Source organism: Castor canadensis, chromosome 16 (assembly GCF_047511655.1).
Source record: "Castor canadensis chromosome 16, mCasCan1.hap1v2, whole genome shotgun sequence".
In the NCBI taxonomy this organism is placed as follows: domain Eukaryota; kingdom Metazoa; phylum Chordata; class Mammalia; order Rodentia; family Castoridae; genus Castor; species Castor canadensis.
In genome coordinates, this window is record NC_133401.1 from 1,897,562 (window position 1) to 1,922,527 (window position 24,966).

At 46.9% G+C, this 24,966-nt stretch overlaps 1 protein-coding gene across 2 annotated transcripts in view; it reads left to right on the plus strand.

Annotated features, from left to right (window-relative positions):
• Cep89 (centrosomal protein 89) overlaps window positions 1-24,966 on the plus strand; it is a 55,166-nt gene that overhangs the window by 20,015 nt on the left and 10,185 nt on the right. For both annotated transcript variants that reach the window (XM_020182062.2, XM_074058648.1), the window contains exons 6-16: window positions 870-898; window positions 2,300-2,342; window positions 5,107-5,325; window positions 5,669-5,811; window positions 9,639-9,689; window positions 10,050-10,133; window positions 12,183-12,286; window positions 17,689-17,804; window positions 18,819-18,999; window positions 21,419-21,586; window positions 22,419-22,560. In XM_020182062.2, the coding sequence (XP_020037651.2) occupies window positions 870-898; window positions 2,300-2,342; window positions 5,107-5,325; window positions 5,669-5,811; window positions 9,639-9,689; window positions 10,050-10,133; window positions 12,183-12,286; window positions 17,689-17,804; window positions 18,819-18,999; window positions 21,419-21,586; window positions 22,419-22,560 (1,280 nt within the window). The remainder of the gene's footprint in view (window positions 1-869; window positions 899-2,299; window positions 2,343-5,106; window positions 5,326-5,668; window positions 5,812-9,638; window positions 9,690-10,049; window positions 10,134-12,182; window positions 12,287-17,688; window positions 17,805-18,818; window positions 19,000-21,418; window positions 21,587-22,418; window positions 22,561-24,966) is intronic.

A 24,966-nucleotide genomic window follows, 5' to 3' on the forward strand; every position in this document is an offset into this window, starting at 1 on the left:
AGGCTGGACACACAGGACAGGACTGGGTTCCACCAGGTGTCAGTGCATGCAGGACGTCCAGGCTGCCCTGGGACATTTTACTGAAAGCAGTTTGGTCAACACTGTTGATCAGGATGGCTTGTTGGCTCAAAATAAGCTGTTGGGTGATTTGTTGTTCAAGTGTCAGTAATTCTAATGAGTCAGGAAGTAGATTTAGAATCTTGTCTGCGTGTTTTAAACATGCTTGTTGGGTTTCTTCATTCTGTAGGGCTTTTCAGTGTTTGCAAATTTCTTTCTTGTTATTTTCCAGCAGTTCTTTATAGTATCCAAATCAGTAGTGGACAGTTAGTTACAAGCAGCCTAGATGTCAGACTCCTCACCATGGCAGGGTCCAGGCACCTGGGCCTGGGCTCGCCTTCTTCCTGGGTGCCTCAGCTGCCAGTGGGCGGGGAATGAGACCAGCAGGGTTGGATGTCCTCTGTGTGGTCCTGAGGCAGTTAGCCCTGGGGAACAGCTGTTTTCTATTGAGTTGGATGCTAGCAGTACCCTGGGTGGACAGAGCAGTGTTCAAACCATGGCCTACGTGCGGAAGGATAGGGGAATGAGTGATTGGAGAGGTCATGAAGGGCTTTGGCCTTGGCTCTGGGATCATGGGAGCCACTGCAGGTGCTCATGGTGAGCATGAGAGAGAGATGGGGGGAGCGACTCAAGCCAGGCTCCTGCTTTGCCCTGGGACCTGCTGAGGGCTTGCCACATCTGTCCCACCAGGCCTTGTTCAGCTCATCTGTAAGGTGAGTTTCTGAGTTCCTATGATCGTATACTTCTGAGTTTGTCAAATTTCGTATCTGTTGTTAAAAGTCACTTTTTTCTTTTTCTTTCTTTTTAATCAGATGGTAAGCACTCTGTTCTGAATTTAAAGGTAAGTGCATTCTTTTTAGATCCTCTGTAAACAGAATTTGCACCACAGGTTTTAAACACTCTTGTGATCCATGTGGGCAGGGGACTCTTCCCATAAGAGTTCTTTCCTACTGAAAGTTTCATTTGAAATACTTTTGAAGCAGGACTTCCCAGAGTTTAGTACTGCATATGATGTCTTAAAAGGTTATACTTACATAATCTCTAGAGCTAATAGACCATTTAATTTTAATTTGCAAACATAGAAATAGTCCTGAAAGTTTTTACTTGGGTCACCTGGTAGGAATTTAAAAAATAAACATCCCTGTGAGCCCAGCACTTGGAGCCTGAGGCAGGAGGACTGCGAGTTCCAGGCCAGCCTGGGCTAGAGAGCCAGACCCTGTCTCAAAAAACAAACAACAACAAAAAATTAAACTGAGTAGAGTTAATTAATAACCTTACCTACTTTTTCCGCAGAAGTTGGGAGTTTAATATCACACCAATACGGAAGGGAAAATTTAACAAAAGCCTTCTCCCATCCTTTAATTAGCATATATTAATTACAAAGAAGTTTCGTTTCATCGCGGTATATATGCATATCTTGTAAATTGGTCGTATCACTTCCTCTATTACTCTTTCTTGTCCCCTCTCTTTTGGTTTTACAGATTTGATGGGGTTCACTCTTCTGCCTCCATGCATGGCTGTAATGTACTTGCGTCACGTTTGCCACCAGCTTACCCCACCCTCCCACTCGGTGCCTCTCTCCTACATTCTCCCTTTCACCATCATGTCATTTTTTTTCTTTCTTTCCTTTTTTTTGGTGGGGCTGGAGTTTGAACTCAGGGCTTCATGCTTGAAAGGCAGGCCTACTGCTTGAGCCACACCTCCAGCTTCTTGGGGCCTTTTTGTTTTTATTTTTTCTTTAGATTCTGCATTTGTCTTTCTGCATCTGACACCTTTGGCTTCCCATACCGAGGCTTCTCTTTCTTGCTTTTGGTTGAGAACTGACATCAGATGCTGCTTCTTTTCTTGGCATTCTGAAAACGTGCTTTGCTGCAGTTTCCAGGTCCTTTCTTCACACCCCAGTGTAAAAAGGCCGTTTGTGCATCTCTGCCCACTCTCGCTCTCACAGCCCTGTCACGTGCTTCGTTTAGAAAGTAAACCTTGGGCCTTGGGCCTGTCACTCACAGGACCTGCACAGGACACACCTGACACAGTCCCTGAGCTCCCAGAGCCCTCTCCTCCCTGCTTCGAGAGCCCAGCAGGGGGCGCCCTGAAGGTTTCTGATTCAGTTGTATGAAGCAGCTGAACCAAAGTGGGGACCAGTGGAGCCAACGAGCAGGGAAAAGTGTGCGTGCACACACACACCTGCGCGTACCTGGGTCCTCGCTCCGACTCTGCTCACACTTATGTCTTTCCTCCCTAGGATGAAAAAGTGCCATTGTGTGAAAAGCCTCCTCCCTCCCCAGGTACTGGCCTTTTGAGGATCATTTGATTGGCAAGTCTTTTGCTTTAGAGAGCACGCAGAATAGTCTCCTCTGAAAAGTGGAAATTAAGCTGGGTGCCGGTGGCTCACACCTGTAATCTCAGTTACTCAGGAGGCAGAGATCAGGAGGATCACAGTTCAAAGCCAGCCTGCACAAGTAGTTCATGAGACCCTACCTCAAAAAAACCCATCACAAAAAGGCTGGTATAGTGGCTGGAGGTGTAGGTCCTGAGTTCAAACCCCAGCACTGCAAAAAAAAAAAAAAAACCCAGAAATGAAGTCCTCTTTTCCTCTGCGCTGTACAGCTGCACTTCTGCCTCTGGTACTGGACCTGGTAAGAGTGTGAGCTGTTGAACTAACCAAAGAGTGGGTCCAGACTCTGGGTGGAGGCTGTATGTCTGTGTGCGTGTGAGGGTGCTGAGGTCTGGGGTGGGAGGACCTGGGTGGGGTGGACCTGGGGGATCTGCTCACGTCCTGGGGAGTTGGCATATGCAGGTGAGGGGAAATGCTTTAAAGGGTTCCCTACCTGCCCCCCAGTGCAGTTTGAGGTTCATCAGTGGCTTTCACAGTGGGTTCTGTGAACCCACAGAAGGCTGAAAGTCCTCTCTTAATTTCCTCTCCACATCAGCTTGACTGTTTCCCCCTTTCCATCTTGCTGTATTTGGTGCTGTGTTCTGAGAGAGTACTGGGACCCTAACTTCTAGCTCACAAGTTCATTCTCCATTGTAAATATCCTCCTCTTCAGCACACGGGTAGCACCTTCAGAGAATCTTACCTGTTCTCATCCCAGTCTCTTTCTTTGCAGTACTGGGGTTTGAATTCAGTGCCTTGAGCTTGCTAGGACTGGAGCCACACCCTGGCCTCATTTCTGTCTTCTAGTCTGTGCTCTGCCTCTCTTCCTCCCTCATTTGGCTTTGATGCTTCTCGTAGTCCAGGGAGTTGGTGGGATTTCTTTTATTTATTTATTGTAGTGGTACTGGGGTTTGAACTTAGGGCTTATACCTTGAGCTGCCACTCCATCAGCCCTTTTTTGTGATTTTATTTTTGAGATAGGGTCTCATGAACTATTTGCTTGGGGCTGGCTTCTATCCTCTTGATGTCTGCCTCCTGAGTAGCTAGGATTACAGGTGTGAGCCACCAGTGCCCTGCTGGTGGATTTTCTTGGTGGCATGCTCACCTTGGTCTTCGAAAGTCCCTGTGGCCTGTCTGGGATGCTGTGTCTCTTTTTTTTTTTTTTTTTTTTTCGTGGTACTGGGGTTTGAACTCAGGGACTTACCAGGCAGGTGTTCTGCCATCTGAGCCATACCCCTAGTTTCTGCTTTATGCCCAGGCCAGCCTGGACTGCAGTTCTCCTATTTGTGCTTCCCTGTGAAGTTGGTGATGTTAGGTGTGTACCACTGTACCCAGCCATTGGTTGAGATGGGGTCTCTCAAACTTTTTGCCCAGACTGGCTCAGAACCTCAGTCCTCCCAATCTCTGCCTCCCAAGTAACTAGGGTTACAGGTGTGAGCTGCAGTGCCCACCTTGGGATGCTGTGTGCCTTTACTGCAGGCTGCTGGGACAGGGAAAGTCATCCACCCTTCTCCAGTGACAGGGGACTGCAGGATATGTGGCAAGACAGGCCCTTTCCCTCCAGGGTCCACTGTACTGCTTAAGGCCTTGACCTCAAGCATGTCTTTCCATGGAACATGGTTTCCCTCTACCCTTTGTTGCTGTTCCTTCTTATAGTCCTTGTGAGCCCTGCTGTGTCCTCCCCTGGTGCCTACAGACACTCCCCAGGTGTGCAAGTCCTCTCCCTCCTCCCCCAGCTGTTAGCTGTCCTCTGACCTGTCCTCTTCATCCTTTATTCTCACCTGCTTTCTGCCCCCACCACCCACCTGGATAAAGCACACCAGGGTGGCTTTATTTGCAGTATAAGCGTCAGACAGGTGACAGACACTTGAGTCTGGGATGAGCGTCCAGTGAGCTGAGCTGAAGAGGCTGGCTTGCTAGACAGAGAAGGGCCAGGAAAGCAGAAATAAAGAACAAAACGGGGATTGGCCATTTCACAGTGCTTTCCTTGAAAGGTGGGCACCAGGAGACAGAACAATAGAAAATAAGTGATCGGCTCACAGCAGGTTACTAAAGCAGAGTGAACTTCATTATCACACCAGTTGAAACTGGCCTGCGTGGGAAATTTGTTATCTCTGTCTCTGTCCTGTCTGGGAAACTTGGTTGTTATCTCTCTCTGCTGAGGTCAGATAACAATTTAGTTGAAACTAACAGTGTAGTGATCTGGGGATTTAGTACAAGTGACTCCATTGTGATTTTTAGTTTGCTCTGTTGGGGCCTAGAACAAGAGTTTAGGCCAAAACAATGGCCTAGTGGATTTTCCTCTCCTCTGCTGCCCCCTCCCAGGCTGCCCCAACTCCAGTGCTGTCCTAGCAGCCTCTGGGCTGGGCCTCACTCCACCCCATCTTCTCTGCAGTCCTGAAGGGGCCTTCTGAGAGAAGAGTCTCTTCCTTTTCACATACACCTCTACCTCAAAGCCTTCCTGAAACCACTCTGCATCATGGAGGGCAGCCTTTCTTCCTCCCACCCACTGAAGTGACCCCAGACCACCCTCTCTTTCCAGTCCAGACACCAGGGACACAGTGCCAGGCCCGATGTGCAGTGTGCTCACATGGTTTTGGGGATAAAGTGTCATGTGCTTTTGATGTAAAATGATAAATGGCAATGTTTTAAGCGTTTTCCCTGTACCTTTCCAGATACAGCTGGTAGACTACGTCAAAGATACATAGAAATAACCAAAGAAAAGTTGGAGGAATTGAAAGAAGAAAACTTGCACCTAAACACTACAAATCAAGCCCTTACCCTTGAACTAAATGCACTAAAACAAGCCATGAAAGAGTTACAAGTGAAACTTAAGAGAACAGAAAAAGACAACGGGAGGCTGAGCCGGGCTGAGAAGACGTCCTCTCAGGAAGGTGGGGACCAGCACACGGCTCTTTTGTTGCAGTCACTCATCTTTTTGAGAGTTGATATTTTCTGTTGTACATTTATAGATGTTTATGTGAATATTTTAAGATTCTTTCACTAACGTCCTTATGCTTATTGAAATTTGATTTCATCTGCTATATCATTTTTTTTAAAAGGCATGGTCACTTCTGGTCACTTATATGTATAGTATACACACACATAGTCTATGTGTAATTCGTTACCTCCATGAGCCTAAAAGGAACAAAAGGCAGATGCTTAGCACTTCCTATGACTCCTAACAACCTTGCTGTGACTTGTCACAGTGTGACAGTAAGCGGATTTTCCCGGCAGCTGCTGCACCTGACGTCCTTCACCTGAGGAAACAAGCCCAAGAGCTGGTGGATGAAAACGACAGGCTGAAAATGCTTGTCCACCGTTTGAACGTGGAGCTGAGCCGCTATCAAACGAAGTTCAGGCGTTTGTCCGAGGAAGAGGTAACAGCTCCAGTTATGAAAAATTACCTCTTATGCCATTGACTCTGTTGCTAGTTCTTAGGGATTTGACTTATTATAATTTAGCATAAAAAAGATCTATCCCCATGGCAAAGCAGTGAACCCTTGTCAAACATTGGACAGTAGAGAAGTATCTGAAGTAATGATTGAAAGTCCATATTGCTTACGCCATTCTCAGGCCTGTCCTCAGTTACAGCTGTTACTTGTCAACACAGAAATTTTTAAAAGAGCAAGGTGCTGAGGGCTCACACCTGTAATGCTGTAATGCTAGCTACTGAGAGGCAGAGATCAGGAGGATCCCAGTTCAAAGCCAGCCTGGGCAAATAGTTCTCAAGCTCCTATTTCAAAAGATTCCATCACAAAAAAGGGCTGGTGGAGTGGCTGAAGGCCCTGAGTTCAAACTCCAGTACTGCCAAAAAAAAAAAAAAATTTTTTTTTTTTTTTTTTTGCAAAGAAAGGAGATGGAGTTTTACCTCCTAAGAGTGAGCAGAGTTCAGCTCCACGAGTTCTTACTGAGCAAGCTGCTAGAGTAGAGGCTGCGAGAGATAAGAGGGAACCCAGCAGGCCAGGTCTCTGTGCTTCCAGAACTCAGGGATGTGAGGGACACAGGAGGACACAGGAGGACACATATTGGCTGACCCACGGTGTTTTCACGTGAATTCTGGGAGTTGGGCCTTCAGGCTTCAAAGTTTCCTTTCATTTCTTTTGTTTGTTTCTTTGTTTCGTTTCCTTTATTTATTTATTTATTTATTTGTTGTTGTTGTTCTGGGTGGGGATGGAATTCTGGAACCCAGGGCCTCATGCTTGCTAGACAAACTTTTATCACTGAGTTACATTGTTCGCCCCTGGGTTTCCTTTTGAAAAGGGTTCACAGTTAACATTTTTTTTGGGGGGGGAGGTTGAGACCAGGTGTTGCTATGTAGCCCAGGTTGGCTTTGAACCCACCATTCTCTTGCCTCAGCCTCCCTAGTACTGGGATTATGGGCATGCACCACCACATCCAGCTTAATTTAAAAAAAAAAAGTAATACCTTTGATAAAGAGGTCTGTATCCCTTATGTGAAATGCTTGGGACAAGAAGTATTCCAGATTTTGAAGGTTTGGATTTAGGAATATTTACATAGACTTTACCTTTTGAGCACCCCAATGGAAATTTTTTGTTGTTGTTGTTTAGATTTTGAAGCATTTTGGATCTGGGATTGTCCAGTTAAGAAAGCTCAGGGGGTATAACTCCCCTGCTGTCCATCTCAGCCATTTAAAGTGTACACTCCAATGGGTTTTGTTTCCTGTTAGAACATTCCAGCCCATCAGGACTTTTGTACCCATTAGCAGTCACTTGCTCCTCGGCATCCACTCCCACCACCCCAACCCTAGGCAACCACCAGTTTTGTTTCTGTGGCTTTGCCTCTTCTGACGTGTCATGTAAATGGAATCATACAATGTGTATTTCTTCTTTCACTTAGCATAATACTAATTTTATTTCCATGACCTAGGGGGTCGAACCCAAGGCCTTTAACCCAGGGCCTCGTGCATGCTAAGCAAGCACTTTACCTATGAGCCATCCCCTCAGCCCCAATATTAACTTTCTAACAACAAAATTGAGTTTTAGAGGTCATACAATCCAAAACCTGTTGCCTAGGTGGGGTCCTTCTTCAGGGCTGTGGCTGGGGCAGGGCAGGCAGGCCCAGTGGCAACCTTTCTACCCACTCCTCTTTCCCCCACCTCTGCATTTTCTGTGACAGTCTTTCCTAGTCACTCTATCCAGACAGAAGTGATTTCTCTCTTAAACCCTCATACACTTTAAAATTCTGTTTGTATTGGGTTTTTTTTTTTTTTTTTTGGTGGGACTGGGGTTTGAACTCAGGGCTTCATGCTCACAAAACAGGTGCTCTACCACTTGAGCCATACCTCCAGTCCGTTTTGCTTCGCTCAGGTTCTTTTGGAGGTGGGGTGTCTCTCGCTCTCTTTTTTTTGTTACTTTTTGGTTGTTTTTAAGATGAGCTTTTATTATTATTATACTGTACTGGAGGTGCATTGTGACATTTACAGAAGTTCTTGCAATATATCATAGTTGAATTCACCCCTCCATCATTCTCCTTTATCCTCTCCCCCATTCCTGGAATAGTTTCAACAGGTCTCATTTTTCCATTTTCATACATAAGTGCATAATATTCCACCATATTCACCTCCTCACCCTTTCCTTACATCCTCTCCCCCACGCTGGAGCCAACCCCCAGACAGGACTTGTTTTATCCTCCTGTTCTCCGTTTTTGAAAAAAGACATTTTTGTTTGTTTAAGATAGCTGCACAGGGACTCTCATTATGGTATTTCCATGTATATATGTATTACAGCCTGATTTGGTTTCTTCCCCTCTATTTTTCTCCTTTCTACCTTGTTGAGATGGGGTCTCTTGAGCTATTTGCTGGGCAGCCTTGAATCAAGATGCTCCCAATCTCAGCCTCCGAAGGAGGTAGGATGTGCCAGGTGGTTTGTGCCACTTGTAAGGCACTTACAGCGTTCCACCCCGGGCAGTGTTTGTGTGTGGTGCCATTGTGTTCAGAGACTTACTTCTGTGATTAGACAAGGCTTGTGTTGCCACGTCCACCGTGACTTAGTGAATGATAGCGAGACAGGAAGTTTGTGTTAAATGGGGAATTATGCCATCAGGGCCTCAAGTTCTGTGCCAGATTTGCTATGACCAGGAGGGAGCTGGAGAGACTAGAATTTGCAGGGCAAGAATACCAGAAAGGAGGGAGCTATGGAGAGAAAGAGGTACACAGTGGCATGGGCTACTTGTGCATGCCAGTGTGCACAGGTGTAGGATGAAACTCAGAGGCTGGCAGAAGGCAAGTGCAGGGAGCTGGGGCTGATGGCTCCCAGCTCACATAGCACAGGAGGCCTCTCAGTGGAGGGGCCTCGTGTGCTATGGCTCTGAGTAAAGGGCCTGCAGGGCTGTGTCACAGTAAGCAGGGCCAAACTAGCCCTGCCTTTAATAAAGGCTACTAGAGACCCCACCATAAGCAGTAAAATGAGCCTCAAGAGCATCCAGTCGATCCAATAGAAGCACAGTGCATCCCAAAGAAGAAAAACCCACAGCACTCTAAAAACTTCAAAAAGCCTAGCACTCCAGTAAAAATTGCTAGGTGTTTCCAAGTTTAAGAATAAAAAGGCATGACAACGAAAAGGGACATGTGACCTGGGGCCAGAGAAGGACACTGGGGGACTGCAGCCTGGAGGGCAGTCTGTGTGTTTAAAGTAATATCCTATCGTGTTGATTTCCTGATTTTTATGACGGTACTGTGGTTAGGTAAATAAATGATTTTGTTTTTAGGAAATAAACATTGAAGTATTTAGTGAAGGGGCATTACCTCAAACACTTCCGAAATAATTTTTCTCATCAGTGATGTGTAGGCACACGCATGCATATATGCAGAGATGGATGATGCCTGGTCTAGATTAAGACCATCTAAGGCTAGCCGGCTGCTGATGGTTCACGCCTGTGATTCTAGCGGATTGCTGAAGGCCAGCTCTGGCAAAAAGTCAGCAAGACTGCATCGCAACAGAAAAAACTGGGTGTGGTGGCGCACGCCTGCCTGTAATCCCTGCCTAGCAAGCGCAAAGCCCTGAGTTCAAACCCAAGAACCACCAGATAGTGAGATGGATAGATAGATGGATGGATAGATAGGTAGATAGATAATAGATGGATGGATAGATAGATAGACAGACAGATAGATAGATGGATGAGTACTAAGACTTGGAATTTCAGAGGAAGTAGAGTTTATTTTGTCCTCAACCTGTTTTATTCCCAGGGTTCACATACTGAAGGCCTCCCATCAAAGGGCCCTGCACCACCGTGGTTGGTAAGTGAAAGCTATTTAATTTTAGATCCATTTTTCTAGGCTGTGTTTGCATAACTGTTAACAACCATTCCAAAGTAAGTATTTTCTTGCTTTTTAAAAAGTTTGCTGATTATAGCCAGGCATTGGTAGCTCCTGCCTGTCCTAGTTGCTCGAGGCCAGTCAGGGGAAATAGTTCATGAGACCCTATCTTGAAAATACCCAGCACAAAAAAGAGCTGGTAGGGTGGTTCAAGAGATAGAGCACTTGCCTAGCAAGCGTGAGGCTCTGAGTTCAAACCCCAGTACCGTGAAACAAATAAAAAATTTGGTGGTGTGTTTGGATGTAAGAAATCTGCTAATCATCTGTTACTGTGATCCTCAGCTGGACATAAAGTACCTCTCACCGCTGCTGCTGGCTTATGAGGACAGGATGAAAGAGAAGGACGAGCTCATTGCCACCCTTGAGGTAGGCCAGCACGTATCTCAGAGACAGATTGTGAAAAATAAGACTGTTTCAGACTTTGCAGAAGCATGTTGAAAGTAAGTATGCCTAATATGAGGTAGATAGCCCAATGTTTTAAAAGGAGGGAGGGAGGGAGGCAGTGATTGGCAGGCAGGGGTAGTGGGTAGGGCTGGAGAGGAGGGTTTAGAGGGAAGGGCTGGGGCTGCCTGCCTGGGAAGCCATGGTTTCAGGGCATGCTGTGGCCACGTGGAGTGCAGAGAAGGCCTCAGTGGGAGGCACCTCCTTCCTGGGACTCCACAGCTACAGACACCACATTCTATTAGAAGGGGCGTTTGGGCTGACCCGAAAGGCTATAGGCTAGGGGTATCTTAGGCAAATTTACATGGTTCTAAGTTCCAGGAAGAGCTGACCCCAGGAAAGTACAACAGCTGAGCTGTTGGAAGTGGTCAGGAAGTATGGTTTTACTCATTTCTGCTTTGTTCTCCTGTCTCCTGGAAATGGCTTCCAGCAGTGAACACCTTCTAACTGTGTGACTGGGTCATTCTCGCTCTTTCTGACCCACACAGGAGACCCAGCGTGTGTGTTAGAGAGCTACCGCATGCCTCTGGGGTCCTTGCTAAGTGGCATGCACACTCTGGAGTTGGAAGGACCCTGGGAGAGGTGTTGGCTTTTTGAGCTCCTAGTGGAAGGGCCCTTTAAGAGCTCGCAGCCTGGTCTTTGGTCACGCTGTCCCATGTCCCTGCCCAGCCGTGTCATGCAATTTTGAATCCTTTTTTCTCAACTTTCTGTAGGGCACTTAATTTTTTAAAGAACATGAATTAATCTTGTGCTAATTGATCAAAAATCAGTCATGTAATAAAATTATTCCTAAATCACGGTTGCCCACTTTTTCTATGAAGGGCCAGTTAATAAATATTTCAGGCTTTGTGGGCCCTGCAGTTTCTGTTCAGTTACTCAACTCCAGTGTGGTCACATGAAAACAGCCATGGACAGCGTGTCAATGGTGGGCGAGGCTGTGTTCCAACATAACTTTATTTACAAAAACGGCCACTGAGCTGCCTGCACTGGCGTGTCGGGGCAGAAGGTGAGGGAAGGGAGGTCACTGGGCGGTGCTGCTTTACTGGGAATATAGCTTAGCAAGAGAGCTCCTGCCTTGCATGCAGGAGGCCCTGGGTTCATCCCCAGCACTGCCAAAAAAAAGATAAACAGGTGCATGCATAAATGCCTGACAGCTGGGAGAGTATTTCAAAGCACCCAGAGTAAATGGTGGCACCTAAGATTCTCACGGAAGGACGGACAGCACAGGGCACTGAGGCTTGAGGCTGGCCAGATGCTGTCCAGGAAAAGCTGTGCTGAACGAGACCCAGGGGAAGTGCTGAAAACATGGAACACTAGGAGCCAAAAGCTGCCCCCCACCCCAGCTGCAGCCTGGAGAGGGAGCGGCTGCCTGTCAGTAGAGAGGCGTCTCGTGCTTGGTGTGGGGCAAGTCTGGGAGCTGCAGCCTCTGCATAAACTTTGTTCACTCACACCAGCTTTCATTAAGGATGGGAAGTGCTTCCTTTTTACAGAAAACTCTCTGAAGTCTTTCAATAAGTGGAAGAATTCCAGTATTTGTGGCATCCCCACTTTTTCTTATCCTTTTTAATTTTTCAAGTATTTGGCAGTTATAGAAAATGTTATCAAATTAAAAATTGAAGCCAGGTGTACAGGTTACATCTGTAATCCCAGCACTCAGGAGGCCAAGGCAGGAGGATCATGGGTTCAAGGCCAGCATGGACTCCATAAAGAGTTCCTGTCTCAAAAAGAAATTTTTTTTTTTTAAATTAAGAATTGAATACTTAAAACCTGGGTTCTTTGTCTCTGTGCTTGGTGACATTGCCGTCGTCTTGGGTGTTTTCTCACAAGACTGTAAGCTCCCTGAGGGCAGGCACAAGGCATGGGACCTGGAGTTTAAGGCTGGGGCTGCTGACATAGCCACAGCGGCAGCACTAGAGCTGAGAGGACGGACACGTGTGGACGTGTGCCTTACAACTTGTGTAAATTCTGTTTCAGGAGGAAATGAGGATGTTTAAGACTCGAGTCCAGGAAGTAGTGAAAGAAAACGAACAGCTGCACCACGAGTTCAACAAGAGCAGTCCTGTCACCACCGAGGAATGGCAAGTGGGGTGCCTGGGGTGCTGTGCCCTTCTGATATTGACAACTTCTGACCCAAGATCAAAGGATTAGACTTGACCAAGCGTCAAGTACCGAATCCGCTTTCCTTTTTAACTAAAGTATTTTATGGGACTTTCTAAGAAAGTGGTGAGATGTGATGAGATCCTATACTCAAGAGGCAGAGCTCAGGAGGATCGCAGTTTGAAGCCAGCCCTGGGAAAATAGTTCATGAGGCCCTATCTCAAAAAATCCCTTCACAAAAAGGACTGGTGGAGGGGCTCAAGGTGAAGGTCCTGAGTTCAAACCCCAGTACCTCAAACAAAAGAAAAACATTCTCCATATGGGGCTTGGTGGTTAGAATACTTGTTTAACAAGCACGAGGCCCCGGGTTCAATCCCCAGTCCCCCGGCAAAAAACAACAATACCCAACAGGAGTTTTATTTGCTTTCTACATTTTTCTTTTTAGTAGTTCTGTTATCTGTTGGATTAGTAAACGTTAACAGTAGGTGGGAGTTCACTGTGGCGTACAGTGTACTTGGAACAAGTTCACCCCTTCATCTTATTCCCATTGCCCTTCTCTGCTTCTCCCTTTTTTTTTTTTTTTCTTTTTTTCTTTTTGTGGTTCTAGAGTTTGAACTCAGGGTCTTAGATTTGCTAGGCAGGCACTCCACCACTTGAGCCACTCCCGGCCCCTTTTCAAACAGAGCTTGGTGGGCTTCATCTTGCTGTCTCTGGACACACAAGCAGTGTATTTATCCTTTTCCCTCCTCAGTATCCCTTCCTTCCCCCAGATCACCCTCCTTTCACACTCATGTCCTGTCAGTACTGTCATCACCATCACCACCTCCACACCATCATCATTTTAGGGTTGGGTTCCACAAATGAGTGAGAACATGCAGGGTTTGGCCTTTTCAGTTTGGTTCTCTTGCTTAGCATGGTGACTCCAGTTCCATCCATTTTCCTGCAAGCAGCATCATTTCATTCTTCTCATGGCTGAGTAATTCTCCCTGGGGTGTGTGTGTGTGTGTGTGTGATCGCCTTGGCTGACTCCACAGTTTGGCTGTTGTGAACAGAGCTGCCATAAGCATGAATGTGCAAGTTTCTCTCTTATCTGTGCTCTTTTGGATATACGCCCAAGAATGGTACAGCAGCGTCATAGGTGGGTCTGTTTTTAGTTTCTTGAGGAGTCTCCACACTGATTTCCATAGTGGTTGCACTAGTTTATGTGTCCCCCTCCCCCCGCCCCACGTCCTCACCAGCATTTGTTATTGTTTCTTTTCTTTTTTTGCGGTACTGGGGTTTGAACTCAGGGCCTTGAGCCACTCCACCAGCTCTTTTTTGTGATGGGTTTTTTTCAAGATAGGGTCTCGAGAACTATTTGCCCAGGCTGGCTTCAAACTGTGATCCTCCTGATCTCTGCCTCCTGAGTACCTAGGAGTACAGGTGTGAGCCACCAGCACCCGGCACCCGGCACCCGGCACCCGGCTTGATTGTTTCCTTCATGATTGCCATTCTGACGGTGTGAGATGGAATCTCAGAGTAGTTTTAGTTTGCATTTCCTTTATGGCTGAGGATGTCAGACATTTTCTCATGTATTTATTAGCCATTTGTACTTCTGAAAACTGTTTTTTCAGTTCATTTGCCCATTAATTGTATTGTTCATTCATTTGCTGTTTTGTGTTTTTAGCTCTGTGTATATTCTGGATAGTAATCTTTATCCATGGAATCTCAGGAGAAGATTTTCTCCCATTCTGTGGGTTGTCTCTTGATTCTGGTGACTGTTTCTTTTGATGTGCAGAAACTTTTCAGTTTGGTGCATTGTCATTTGTCAAACCTTGTTCTTATATCCTGAGCAATTAGAGTCTATTCAGAAAATCATCACCTATGCCAATATATTCCAGAGCTTTCCATATTTTTTCCTGTAGTGGTTTCACAGTTCCTGGTCTTACCTGAAGCTTTTTGATCTTTTGCATGTAGAGATCTAGTTTTCCCAGCACCACGTGGTGAAGAGGCTGTCTTTTCTTCAGTGCATGTCTTTGTTTCCTTTGTCAAGGATCAGATCAGAGATGGCTGTATCTGTGTGGTTTGTGTCTGGGTCCTCTGTTCTGCTCCATTGGTCTTCTTGTCTATTTTTGTGCCAGTACCATGCTGGTTTTGTTGCTTTGGCTCTATACTTTAATTTGAAGTCGGTCTTGTGACACACGCAGTATTGCTCTTTTTGCTCAGGATTGCTTTTCCTATCTGGGTCTTTTCTTCCTCCATGTGAATTTTAGGATTGGTTTTCTGTCTCTGCAGAGAATGGCAGTAGAGCGGTGATGGGCACTGCCTTGAATCTGTAGGTTGCTTTTGGCAGGACAGCCATTTCACACTGTTGATTCTGATAATCCAGGAGCACGGGAAGCCTTTCCTTTTTCTAGTGTCGTCTTTAAATTCTGTCTTCAAGGTTTTGTAGCTTTCATTGTAGAATTGTACAGGTCTTTCACCAAGTTGGTCAGGTTTATACCTAGAGCTTTTGGGTTTTCGAGGCTATTGTGAATGGAACTGTTCCTCAGTCTGTTCATTGTTGGTGTACAGAAAACCTACTGATTTTTGTATGTTGATTTTGTATCCTGCTACATTTCTGAAAGTGTTTTTCAGATCTGAGGTTCTTTGGTGAATCCTTTGGGTCTTTTACGTGTAGAATCATACATCACCTGTAACTAGAGCTACTTGACTTCCTCCTTCCCCATCTGAATCCATTTTCTTTCTCCTCTTGCCTTACTGCTCTGGCTAGGAATTCTGTTTTATTTTCTAAGTGGTATTTTTCTGGCACAGTGCTCTTCCTCTCCGAATGCTGCTCCCAAAAGGCTACACACAGCTGAGGTGGCCTCACACCCACGTGCCCTTCAGCCCTTCTCTCCCTGACCTCAACTGCTGCTCCCTTGTCTGTGTGTCTGCCAGAGTCCTAAACCTTTGTCCTGTCACTTACCTGCCACCCTCTACCTCCCTGTCCTGCACCCACATGGCTCCCTCTTCTCCTTTGCCCTCCTCCAGGGCAAGGGACCAGCCCTGTTCACCTGTGTGTGTGACCCCATATGACTCCACATCCTGGAAAGCAGCAGAGACCCACTGAGTGGATTATAGAAAGTAAGTATCATTGCAAGTCTAAAGGCGACATCCAGCCCAGGCTGGGGAAACAAAACCCACTGGCTTTGGATGAGTATGTTACTTTTAGTGTTCTTTAAATGTCTTACTGTCACATGACAACTCGAGGCGTTTTCTATACTCTGTGTCCACAACAGCGTTCTTACTGTTGGCTCATTTCTTCCAGATTCCTTGGTCACTAATGCGTCCGATGGGACTGGCCTGTGCAGCTACGGGGCTTGGTGCCTCATGGCTACCCTGGCTGAACTGGGACTCTGTTCTGTTGGGCTCAGCCTCAACAGTTCCTGGGAAGCAGCTGAAGGATGTTATGTCTTCTGGGCCTCCGAAGACCCTTGGGGAATCTAGGCCTCAGCTGTTTCCCAGCCTAGAGGGCAGCCCCTGCTCTCAGGTCCAGGTCCTGCCTTGATTCCCTCAGGCCATGTGCTGTGAGATTTGAGTTTTGCCCTCTGCTCTAGCTTGGTGGCCTTGTGCAGCGAGGGGGTGAGCGCAGGGCTCCTGGGCTCTGGGACCCTGTGAGACCCTTCCCCCAAGCCTCCTGCTGCTCCCTTACCTGCACAGGTGTGCAGCTGCTTGACCATGGGTAGCTCTCAGTACACAGATTTCACACATGAATAGAACTGTCTCTGCTTAGTTTCCAGTAATTTCTCTGCCAACTCCTGGGCTACAACTGACCTCTCTGTTTCTTTCCTAATTTCTCCTGACCAGCTGGGCAACCTCAGGCTCTCGAGGTCTCAGCTTCTTTACCTATAAATGAGAGGGAGTGGTAAACTATATCTGAGGCTGTCGGCCTCTCTTTAGGAATGAGGGATCCCTTACATGTAAAAAAGAAAGGAAAAAAGGGAGGGCGTTGAGAGAGGAAGGGAGGAAAGAGCAAGCAAAGGCACGAAGGACAGGCCCTATGGGGAAATCTAAAATGTAAGCCGGGCCCAAGTGGAGCTTCATGCTTGGGCCAGGTGCAGAGGCTGGTGCTGGCCAGCTTCGGCAGGGTCCTCTGGGGGAGCAAGTGGGCACACGTCCACAGCACAGGGTGCTTCTGCAGCCTCCGTGGCCTCTGTCATATCACTGTTGCAGCCTGGCTCCTTCCATCTTTCTTCTCTGTTGTCTGACCTTTTGCATATAAAGTGGGAACTTGAAGTAGCTTGCTGGTTTACAGTGTGCACGGGTGCTAAACACTTACCTGGATGGTTTCTGAGGTCCCTTCAGCTCATGGAAGGTGAGCTGGACACTGGCCTACCTTGCACTATCTGTAAGGGTAGGTTTTCTCGTGGTGAAATTAAGGCTGGGGAAAATTTATATTGTTTTAGAAGCCATTTCAAAGTCTTCCTAATAAATTTGTTTTTAGCAAAAATGCTGCTGATTACATTTATATTTTTCATTTTATCTTAATTAATTAATTATTTTCTTTTTTGAGACATGGTCTCACTGTATAGCCCAAGCTGGTCTCGAACTCACAATCCTCCTGTCTCCAAGGGTTAGGATTCCAAGTGTGTGCCACCATGCCCAGCTTTTTTTCTTTTTGGTGGGACTGGGGTTTGAACTCAGGGCTTCACCTGAGTGTTCTACCGCTTGAGCCACTCCACCAGTCCATTTTCCTCTGGTTATTTTGGAGATGGAGGTCTCACAAACTATTTGCCTGAGCTGGCCTTAAACCTTGATCCTCCCAATCTCAGTCTCCCAAGTAGCTAGGATTATAGGCGTGAGCCATCTGCACCTGGCTGGCCCAGCTTATTTTTCAATTTTTAAGAGACAGAGTCTCACTCTATCGCTTAGGCTGGCCCTGAACTGACCTCAAGTGATCCTCCTGCCTCAGCCTCCTGAGTGGCCAGGACACAGCCTGGCAGCTGCTGATTATAAATGAGTATTACTTTTTAAATTAAAATGTGGTCTTTCTAAATTCTTTAAAAATATTCCATGTGAGGGCCAAAATAATCCAGCTGGTATAGAACTGAAAGACTGTATAGACAGATAGGTTGACCTTTGTTTAACCTGGGCATCGTGTGGGTGAGAGTTTATAACTCCATTCTCTTCACTTCTGTAGATGTTTGAAAATTTGCATTTAAAACAGTTGACAGCAGCAGTCCACAACTGAGACCTCGATGGGGTCCCTTCCCCACATATGCAAGTGGCAGTATTTGCTTTGTCACTAGCATGGTGCTCGTAACATTAGAACATGTCCAGATACTCGTTTGTCTACAGATGTGCTGTGTTCATGACCGCTCAGCCCTCAAACGATAGAACTGAATTTTGTGAATCCTTATAGGCGACAGCTTCAGAAGCAAGCAGAATTGGTTTTAGAGGAAAACAAACTGTTGATAGAGCAGCTGGAGATTCAGCAAGCAAGAGCCAAGGATGCCCACCAGGAGCGGCTCCAAGAGGGTAAGCCAAGGGGGTGACCATGCCGGACGTCACTGTCCTGGAGAACGGGAAAGTTATGTTCTTCAGAAAGGAAGCTGCTTGTGACATTTTCAGCCATCACACCTGGTGCATTGACTGCTCTCCCTTGGGCTCCATTGGGCCTTTAAGTCACCCTGTGTGTTTTGTGACAGACTCAGCAGAACTGGTAAAATAGTGGCTTAGAAGTGGGAAAAATCTCTAGGCGTCAGTGGCTCACGCCTGTAATCCTAGCTACTCAGGAGGCAGAGATCAGGAGGATCGAGATTCAAAGCCAGCCCAGGCAAATAGTTCCCGAGACCCTATCTCAAAACACCCATCACAAAAAAAAAAAGGGTTTGGTGGAGTGGCTCAAGGTGAAGGCCTGAGTTCAAACCCTACTACCAAAAACAAAACAAAATATGGACAAAAGTCTAGGTGTCCCTCTGAAGGGGCCAGGGACACCAGCAGGATACTGGTAACTGCTAACAATAATATGAAGGTTAGTTAACACAGCATGTGATGAGCTGGGTGCCGTGGCACACACTTGTAATCCCAGCCACTCGGGAGGCAGAAATCAGGAGGAATGTGGTTCGAAGCCAGCCTGGGCAAGTAGTTCAAGAGACCCTATCTTGAAAATACTCATCACAAAAAAGGGCCGGTGGAGTGGCTCAGGGTGAAGGCCCTGATTCAAGCCCCAGTGCCACAAAAGAAAAAAAAAAAGAAGTGGGGAATGAAGTAGAACTGTGTTCTCTCTCTCGTTTATTTTGTGGTGCTGGGGGTCAAACCCACAGCCTTGCGCATGCTAGGCAAGTGCTCCCCCACTGTACTGCATCCCCAGCTCTGGTTTTTTGAGACAACGTCTTGCTCTGTAGCCCCGGCTGGCCCAGAACGCATGAAGCTCCTCCTCCTCAGCCTACTTAGTGCTGGGATTACAGGGAGCTCCACCACACCTGGCTGATATGCATGTTTTATTATGTCTTTTGTCCTAAGTCTTTAACCTTCACTTTTGCTTTTTAGTTTCTAAGCTGACTAAAAAACTCATGCTCCTGGAGACGAAAACACAGAGGCAGGAAGAGGAGTTGACGGACAGCAAGGGGCAGCTGGAGAGCTTGCGTGCCAAGCTGCAGGAGCTCCAGACTCACTGTGACAGCAAGGTCGCAGTGGACGTCCACACCTCCATTGTGAGCGAGTTGAAGAGGTGAGAGCCAGAGGGCCTCTGTGGTATCCTGATGATGCTGTGACAGGGGGAGGGAGAGAGGCTGCCCGGTGTTGGTACTTGTTTTGAATCAGGTCCTGCTCTGTAGCCCATGCTAGCCTCAAACTCGAGGCTCAAGCTGTTCTCCTGCCTCAGCTTCCATACCCTACTAGACTTGGTGTGTGAGAACAAGAATGACAACTATTTTACTGAAGTAGTACCTGGTGTCCTTTGGGGTGCAGTTTGCAATTTGTGTGTATTTGACTTTTTTCTACTGTTTCAGCCTTGATTAGTTTTAGAACCAAAGATAATTTAAAGTAGTAGGCCAGGCGTAGTGGTACATGTGTGTAATCCCAGCACATGGGAGGCTAAGGCAGAGGATCATGAGTTCAAGGCTAACCTGGGCTACATAGCTAGACTGTTAATATGAGCGACCCTATCTAAAGTGACTACAGCAAAAGAGGCTGGGGGCGTGGCTCAGGTGGTAGAGCGCCTGCGTAGCAAGCGAGAGGCCATGAGCGCCAACTCCAGTACCGCCAAAAATCAAAAAGTTGTTCAATCTTTAGAAAGCCCATCCCTTGAAGACTCCTGTCTTGTTAAATATCGTAGTGAGCCTAGTAGAATATTAGACCGTCCTCAGGGGAACACACACACACACACACACACACACAAGCACAAGACTCCCCCAAGCCGAGTTTACACACACACACACACACACACACACACACACACACAAGCACAAGACTCCCCCAAGCCGAGTTTACACACACACACACACACACACACACACACACAAGACTCCCCCAAGCCGAGTTTAACCCGTTCCTGGTACTACCAAAATTAAACATAAGATCCAAAGCCCACGTGTTACTGGGATGTTTGTTTCTATCGGTTTAAAGATTTCTCCTTAGTCTTCTGGCCCGCTTCTTTTCTCTTTTTTCTTTCTTTGGCAGTGGCACTTTTGGTTTTAGTTTGTTTTTTATGTAGGGCCTCCACCTAACTGCCCGGGCTGGCCTCCAACTGCAATCCTCCTACCTCCTCTCCTAAGTAGCTGGGATTGCAGGTGCGCCCATCCTGGCCCTTGGGCTTCTTTTAAGGAGTGTTCAGAAAGCTTATTAAAATGTTCCCTGGTTGATTTTTTTACTCTACTTGATGTTCATTGAGCTTCCTGGGGCTCATTCATTCATCAAATTTAGAAACACTTAACTAGGAATTCTTTAATTTTCTTTTCTGTCTTTTCCTCTCACCTCAGTCCCATGGATCTTTGTGTGTTGTTTTGTGTTGGGTTTTGGGTTTTTTTGAGATAGGGTCTCACAAAGTATTTGCCAGGCTGGCCTCGAACCAAGATTCTCCTGATCTCTGCCTCCCCACCCAGTTGCCAGGATTGCAGACGTTAGCCACCGGTGCCCAGTCTATTGTTTCTCTTGATAGCTGTCCCTCACTTCCGTGTTTCTTTCTTCAGCCCTGGGCACTGTCCTCTCACACGTGCTCAGTTCAGTACTCAGCCAAAGACGTGCACTGACCCCTGAGGATCTCCTGAGCCCCCTCTCCCTTTCTACCCTAAACTCTCCTGACTTGGCCTCCCTGATCTCTGACCTCTGATCCCTCCACCTAGGGACCCCATTTGGGATTCCCTGTGCAAGCCAGGCAGAGAGGTAGGGCCACTGTGGCCTTGTTTCCCCTTCAGGGTCACAGTCCTGTCATCCAGAGTCTAGATAAAAACTGTTATTTCTTGTGTTTTGTTAGCTGAAGGGTAAATCTGGCCTCTGTAACTCTCCTGGCTGCAAGTAGAAGCCTGTGTGTTTCCATCATTCTTCTTTAACCCTTTATCATTCATCTAATTCAGCAATTTGTCCACTAAATAATGGCCAAGTCAGTTTTCAATGGAAGAAGTACGCTCTGGGTTTTATGTGCCTGTCAGTTACAGTGGACAGTTGACTGCCTTGTTGGGGAGTTCTGCAGAGCGTGCCAAGCCCAGCTCCTCCCCACGGTGCCCTCTGAGCACACTTGATGCCACCCTGGCTGGTGTTCAACACAGGGGCCCGGTTTAGTCTTTGTGTTTCACAAAAACATTTGTCAGTCACTCCATTGTTACGAAGTGAATTTTGTTTTACCAGTAGACTTACTTTTGGTCATTATAGTTTAGATTTTTTTCAGGAAGAAACAGGATATAAACAAGTGGTATACATGGCCATGAGCAAAAACTGTGGGTGGAAAAGGGTTCCACGATCACCACCAGAGGAACGTGTTTCCAGCCACACCCTCTCCTGCTTCCCCAGGCGCTTGACCCCAGGCCCTCTAGGACCTTGGTGGGGAGGTGTGTGGTAGAGGCTGTCTGGGTGGCCCGATCACGTGTCGGGCACTGATGCCCCATGTTAGCCTCAGGCACAGGACGTGGGCCTGTTGTGTTTTTGTCCTTCAGCCAGCTGCAAAAGGAAGAAGAGAAAGAGAGTGCCGAGATGGAGGAGCTGACGGAACAGCTGGCCATCCTGCAGGTGCAGAGGAAGAGCCTGCTTCTTGAGAAGAGCGAGTGGACGGCTCGCAACCGAGCGCTGGACGCCCAGCTGGAGCGCACACAGAGAGAGAATAGGTCTGCAGAATTGTCCATTTCATTCCCTTTGTCTCTTCTTTGCCTGATAGTAGCTGTAAAATGGAAAAGAGTAACCAGTGAGTGGCTGTCAGGATGAATGTACACTGTAGCTCTCCTCTTGGCCAAATTCATTAGCATTTCTCACACACAGAGTTCAAATACCCTCCATGACCCTAAGACTCTGCAAGTTCCACCAGTTCTTTTATTTTGTAGTACTGAGGCTTGAACTCAGGGCCTATGTCTTGAGCCACTCCATCAGCCCATTTTTGTGAAGGTTTTTTCGAGATAGGGTCTGGTGAACTATTTGCTAGGGCTGGCTTATAACTGCGATCCTTCTGATCTCTGCTTCCTGAGAGCTGGGATTACAGGCAGGTGAGCCACCAGTGTCCGGCTTCCACCAGTTCTTTTCCAGCCATTTCCGAAAAGTCTCCTTTGGGATCTTTGATCCCTTTTCAAAAGTATCTTTTAGAACATGAGTCAAAAAGTTCATGAATACTATTTAAGTAGTCTGCTCATTCGTTGGCATTTTGTGAGTCCTCTTAACTTTATTTGCACACAATAATTACGCTTGATTTCAAATTAAATTTGTTTACCTCTTCTCACCTTGAAACATAATTGATTTAAGTTGCTGGATAATAGCAGTTCAGTGAACTTTTCAGCTTTTCTGCAGTTCTGGGGATGGAAGGAAAGGCCTCATGCGTGTCAGGCGCATACTCCCCAGCTCACGGAGAGCACTTAACGTCGCAGGTTTGCTGATTTATAATACAGCATTCACTATGCCCTGGCACACGGGCTAATGAGTTTTTATCCCGCCACTGGGGGAACTCTCCAGGAGATACCAGAAGAAAATCCAAGTGCTCAAGAAGCAAGTGGAAAAGGCCATAGGGAGAGAAATGTCTGCTCACCAGTACCTCGCACACCTCGTTGGCTTCACAGAGACGCTAACCCAGGAACGCGACAGTCTCAAGCAGCTGGTGAGTTCCTCAGCACCACCGGAAGTAAACTGCAAGCTGACATGCAAATATGATTTGGAGGCTGTTTTTTGTTTTGTTTTTGAGACAGGGTCGTACTTTGTTGTCAAGGCTGGTCTCAATCGCTGAATCGTCCTGCCTCAGCCTCCTGAGTGCCAGGATTACAGGCGAGTGCCTATCAAGTCATCTCTAGGTTATTCCATCCATCCATCCATCCATCCATCCATCCACTCACTCACTCATTCATTCATCTTGGTAGCACTGTGATTTGAACCCAGGGGTTTACACTCACCAGGCAAGTTCTCTGCCATTGAGCTACATCTTCAACCCAGAGTATTTTTCCATTTTAGTGGTACTGGGGTTTGAACTCAAGTCTTTGTGCTGCAAGGCAGGTGCTTTGCCATCTGTGCCATACCTCCAGCCCAAGTATTTTTTAAAAAATGACTCCAGAAAAAGCTTCATAGTTTAGAATTTCAACCACACATTTCCAGATGCTCCAAAATTTGATCCTTTAACCACAGGCAACAACTTTTATTTATTTTTTTAATTTCATAGGCAGGGTCTTACTATGTAACCCAAGCTGACCCTGAATTCATAGTCCTCCTGCCTCAGCCTCCCACATGCTGGGATTATAGGTATGCACCACCACTCCTTCAGCAAATTTTTGAAAGGCAAATAGTCCAAATGTTGAAATAATGGCAGATGTTATTTCAGAAGATAAACTAAGGGAATCAGCACATTGAAGTAAGTAGGAGCATCAGTCTGCATGTATTTGTAATACTTGCAGACGTATTGTTACATCATTTTTATAATGTTCCCATTTGTAGAGGAAATATAAGAATCATAGACACAGGCCAGGTGCAGTGGCTCATGCCTGTAATCCTAGAAACTCCAGAGGCAGAGATCAGGAAGATCACTGTTTGAGGCCAGCCTGGGCAAAAAGTTAGCAAGACCCCATGTCAATAAACAAGTCAGATGTGGAAAATCTTGTCTATAGTCCTAGTTAAAAGGGATACATAGGTAGGAGGATCTCACTCCAAGGCTGGCCCAGGCAAAGATGCAAGCCCCCCCCTATCTGAAAACTAAGGCAAAAAGGGCTGGGGGATGGCTCAGTGGTGGAGTGCCTGTGTAGCAAGTGCAAGACCTGAGCTCAAACTCCAGTACCTCCAAAAACAGGCATCATAGACACAGGGCTTGAAGTGTAGCTCAGATTAGAGTGTGAGCCTAATGTTCAAGATGCTGGATTTGACCCCCAGCACCCCTAGAAAAATCAGCTGGTGTAAGCAGAGTTCTCCCCAGAAACAGAGTCACAGCATGGATCTGTAGCCCCCATGGTATTCATCCTGCCTTGTTCCTGATAGCATCAGTCCCGAGGAGGGGAGTTAAGTCAAGCATTGGTGTCCTGGATGGTGGCACCGCACAGCCATCTGAAGTGATAGTAGGCACGAAGCTGGCATTTTGGCATTGATTTGGAAAGATGTCTACAACAGATTGTGTGGCGAGATAAGTCAGGCACCACAGATGCTGACCTCCCGACTCTGACAGTGGTCGTCTCCAGGGTGTCAGGCCTTGCTGCTCATCCACATCTCAGGTTGTTTCTGCCTTGAGCTCGTGATGCTTCTTTTTAAGCAGTCTCTGGTAGAGTAGAATTAGAGGTCATAGTTTAATGACTGCCGTGACAAGGAAACCAGCAACCATGCAAGTAACCTGGCAGTCCTTTTCTGGGTTGAATGAGGTGTGCAGTCAGCTGGGATGTGTCACAGGCTCAGCCCTGTTTCTTAGGAAAATGTCTCGGGCTTCCTCCACAGGAAGAGGGACACAGGACATGGGCTTCTTCCACAGGGAAAAGGACATGAGACATAGGCACCTCTTGGAGAATAATGCTGATCTTTATTTTTAATAAAAGAAATACTGATTCAGTTGTCTGGATACCGTTCTGCACTTAACCCTATGACACATTTTTGCGATAGAGGATGCTGGTGGCAGTGTGGTGAGTCTGGCCATATGTCATGGTGATTGCTAAGTCCTCCTGAGTCTCCTAGAAAGAACTCTGACTTTGACACTGTGCTGAACACACTCAGACCTTCTGACACATTTGTCCCCTCTTGAGAAGTTGCTGTCCTAACCAAAGTGCTGCGCTCTGACATTTTCTGTGGCAGTGCTCCATGCCCCTGTCCCCTTGTGCTGTGCCCACTGGGCTCACCCGCCCAGACAGCACAAGGGAAAGCCAAAGCTTGCTGGGCAGGACTGTCCCTGGAATGCGGGCCAGCAAACACCCCAGGCTTCCGGAACGAAGTGAAGGTCCCCCAGGGGCCCATCCCTCCTCTCTGTGGGCCAGGCATGGAGGTCCAAGTGGACACCTATGTGTTCAAGGATTTAAAGCTAGAAGCCAAGCCACAGAATGCGAAG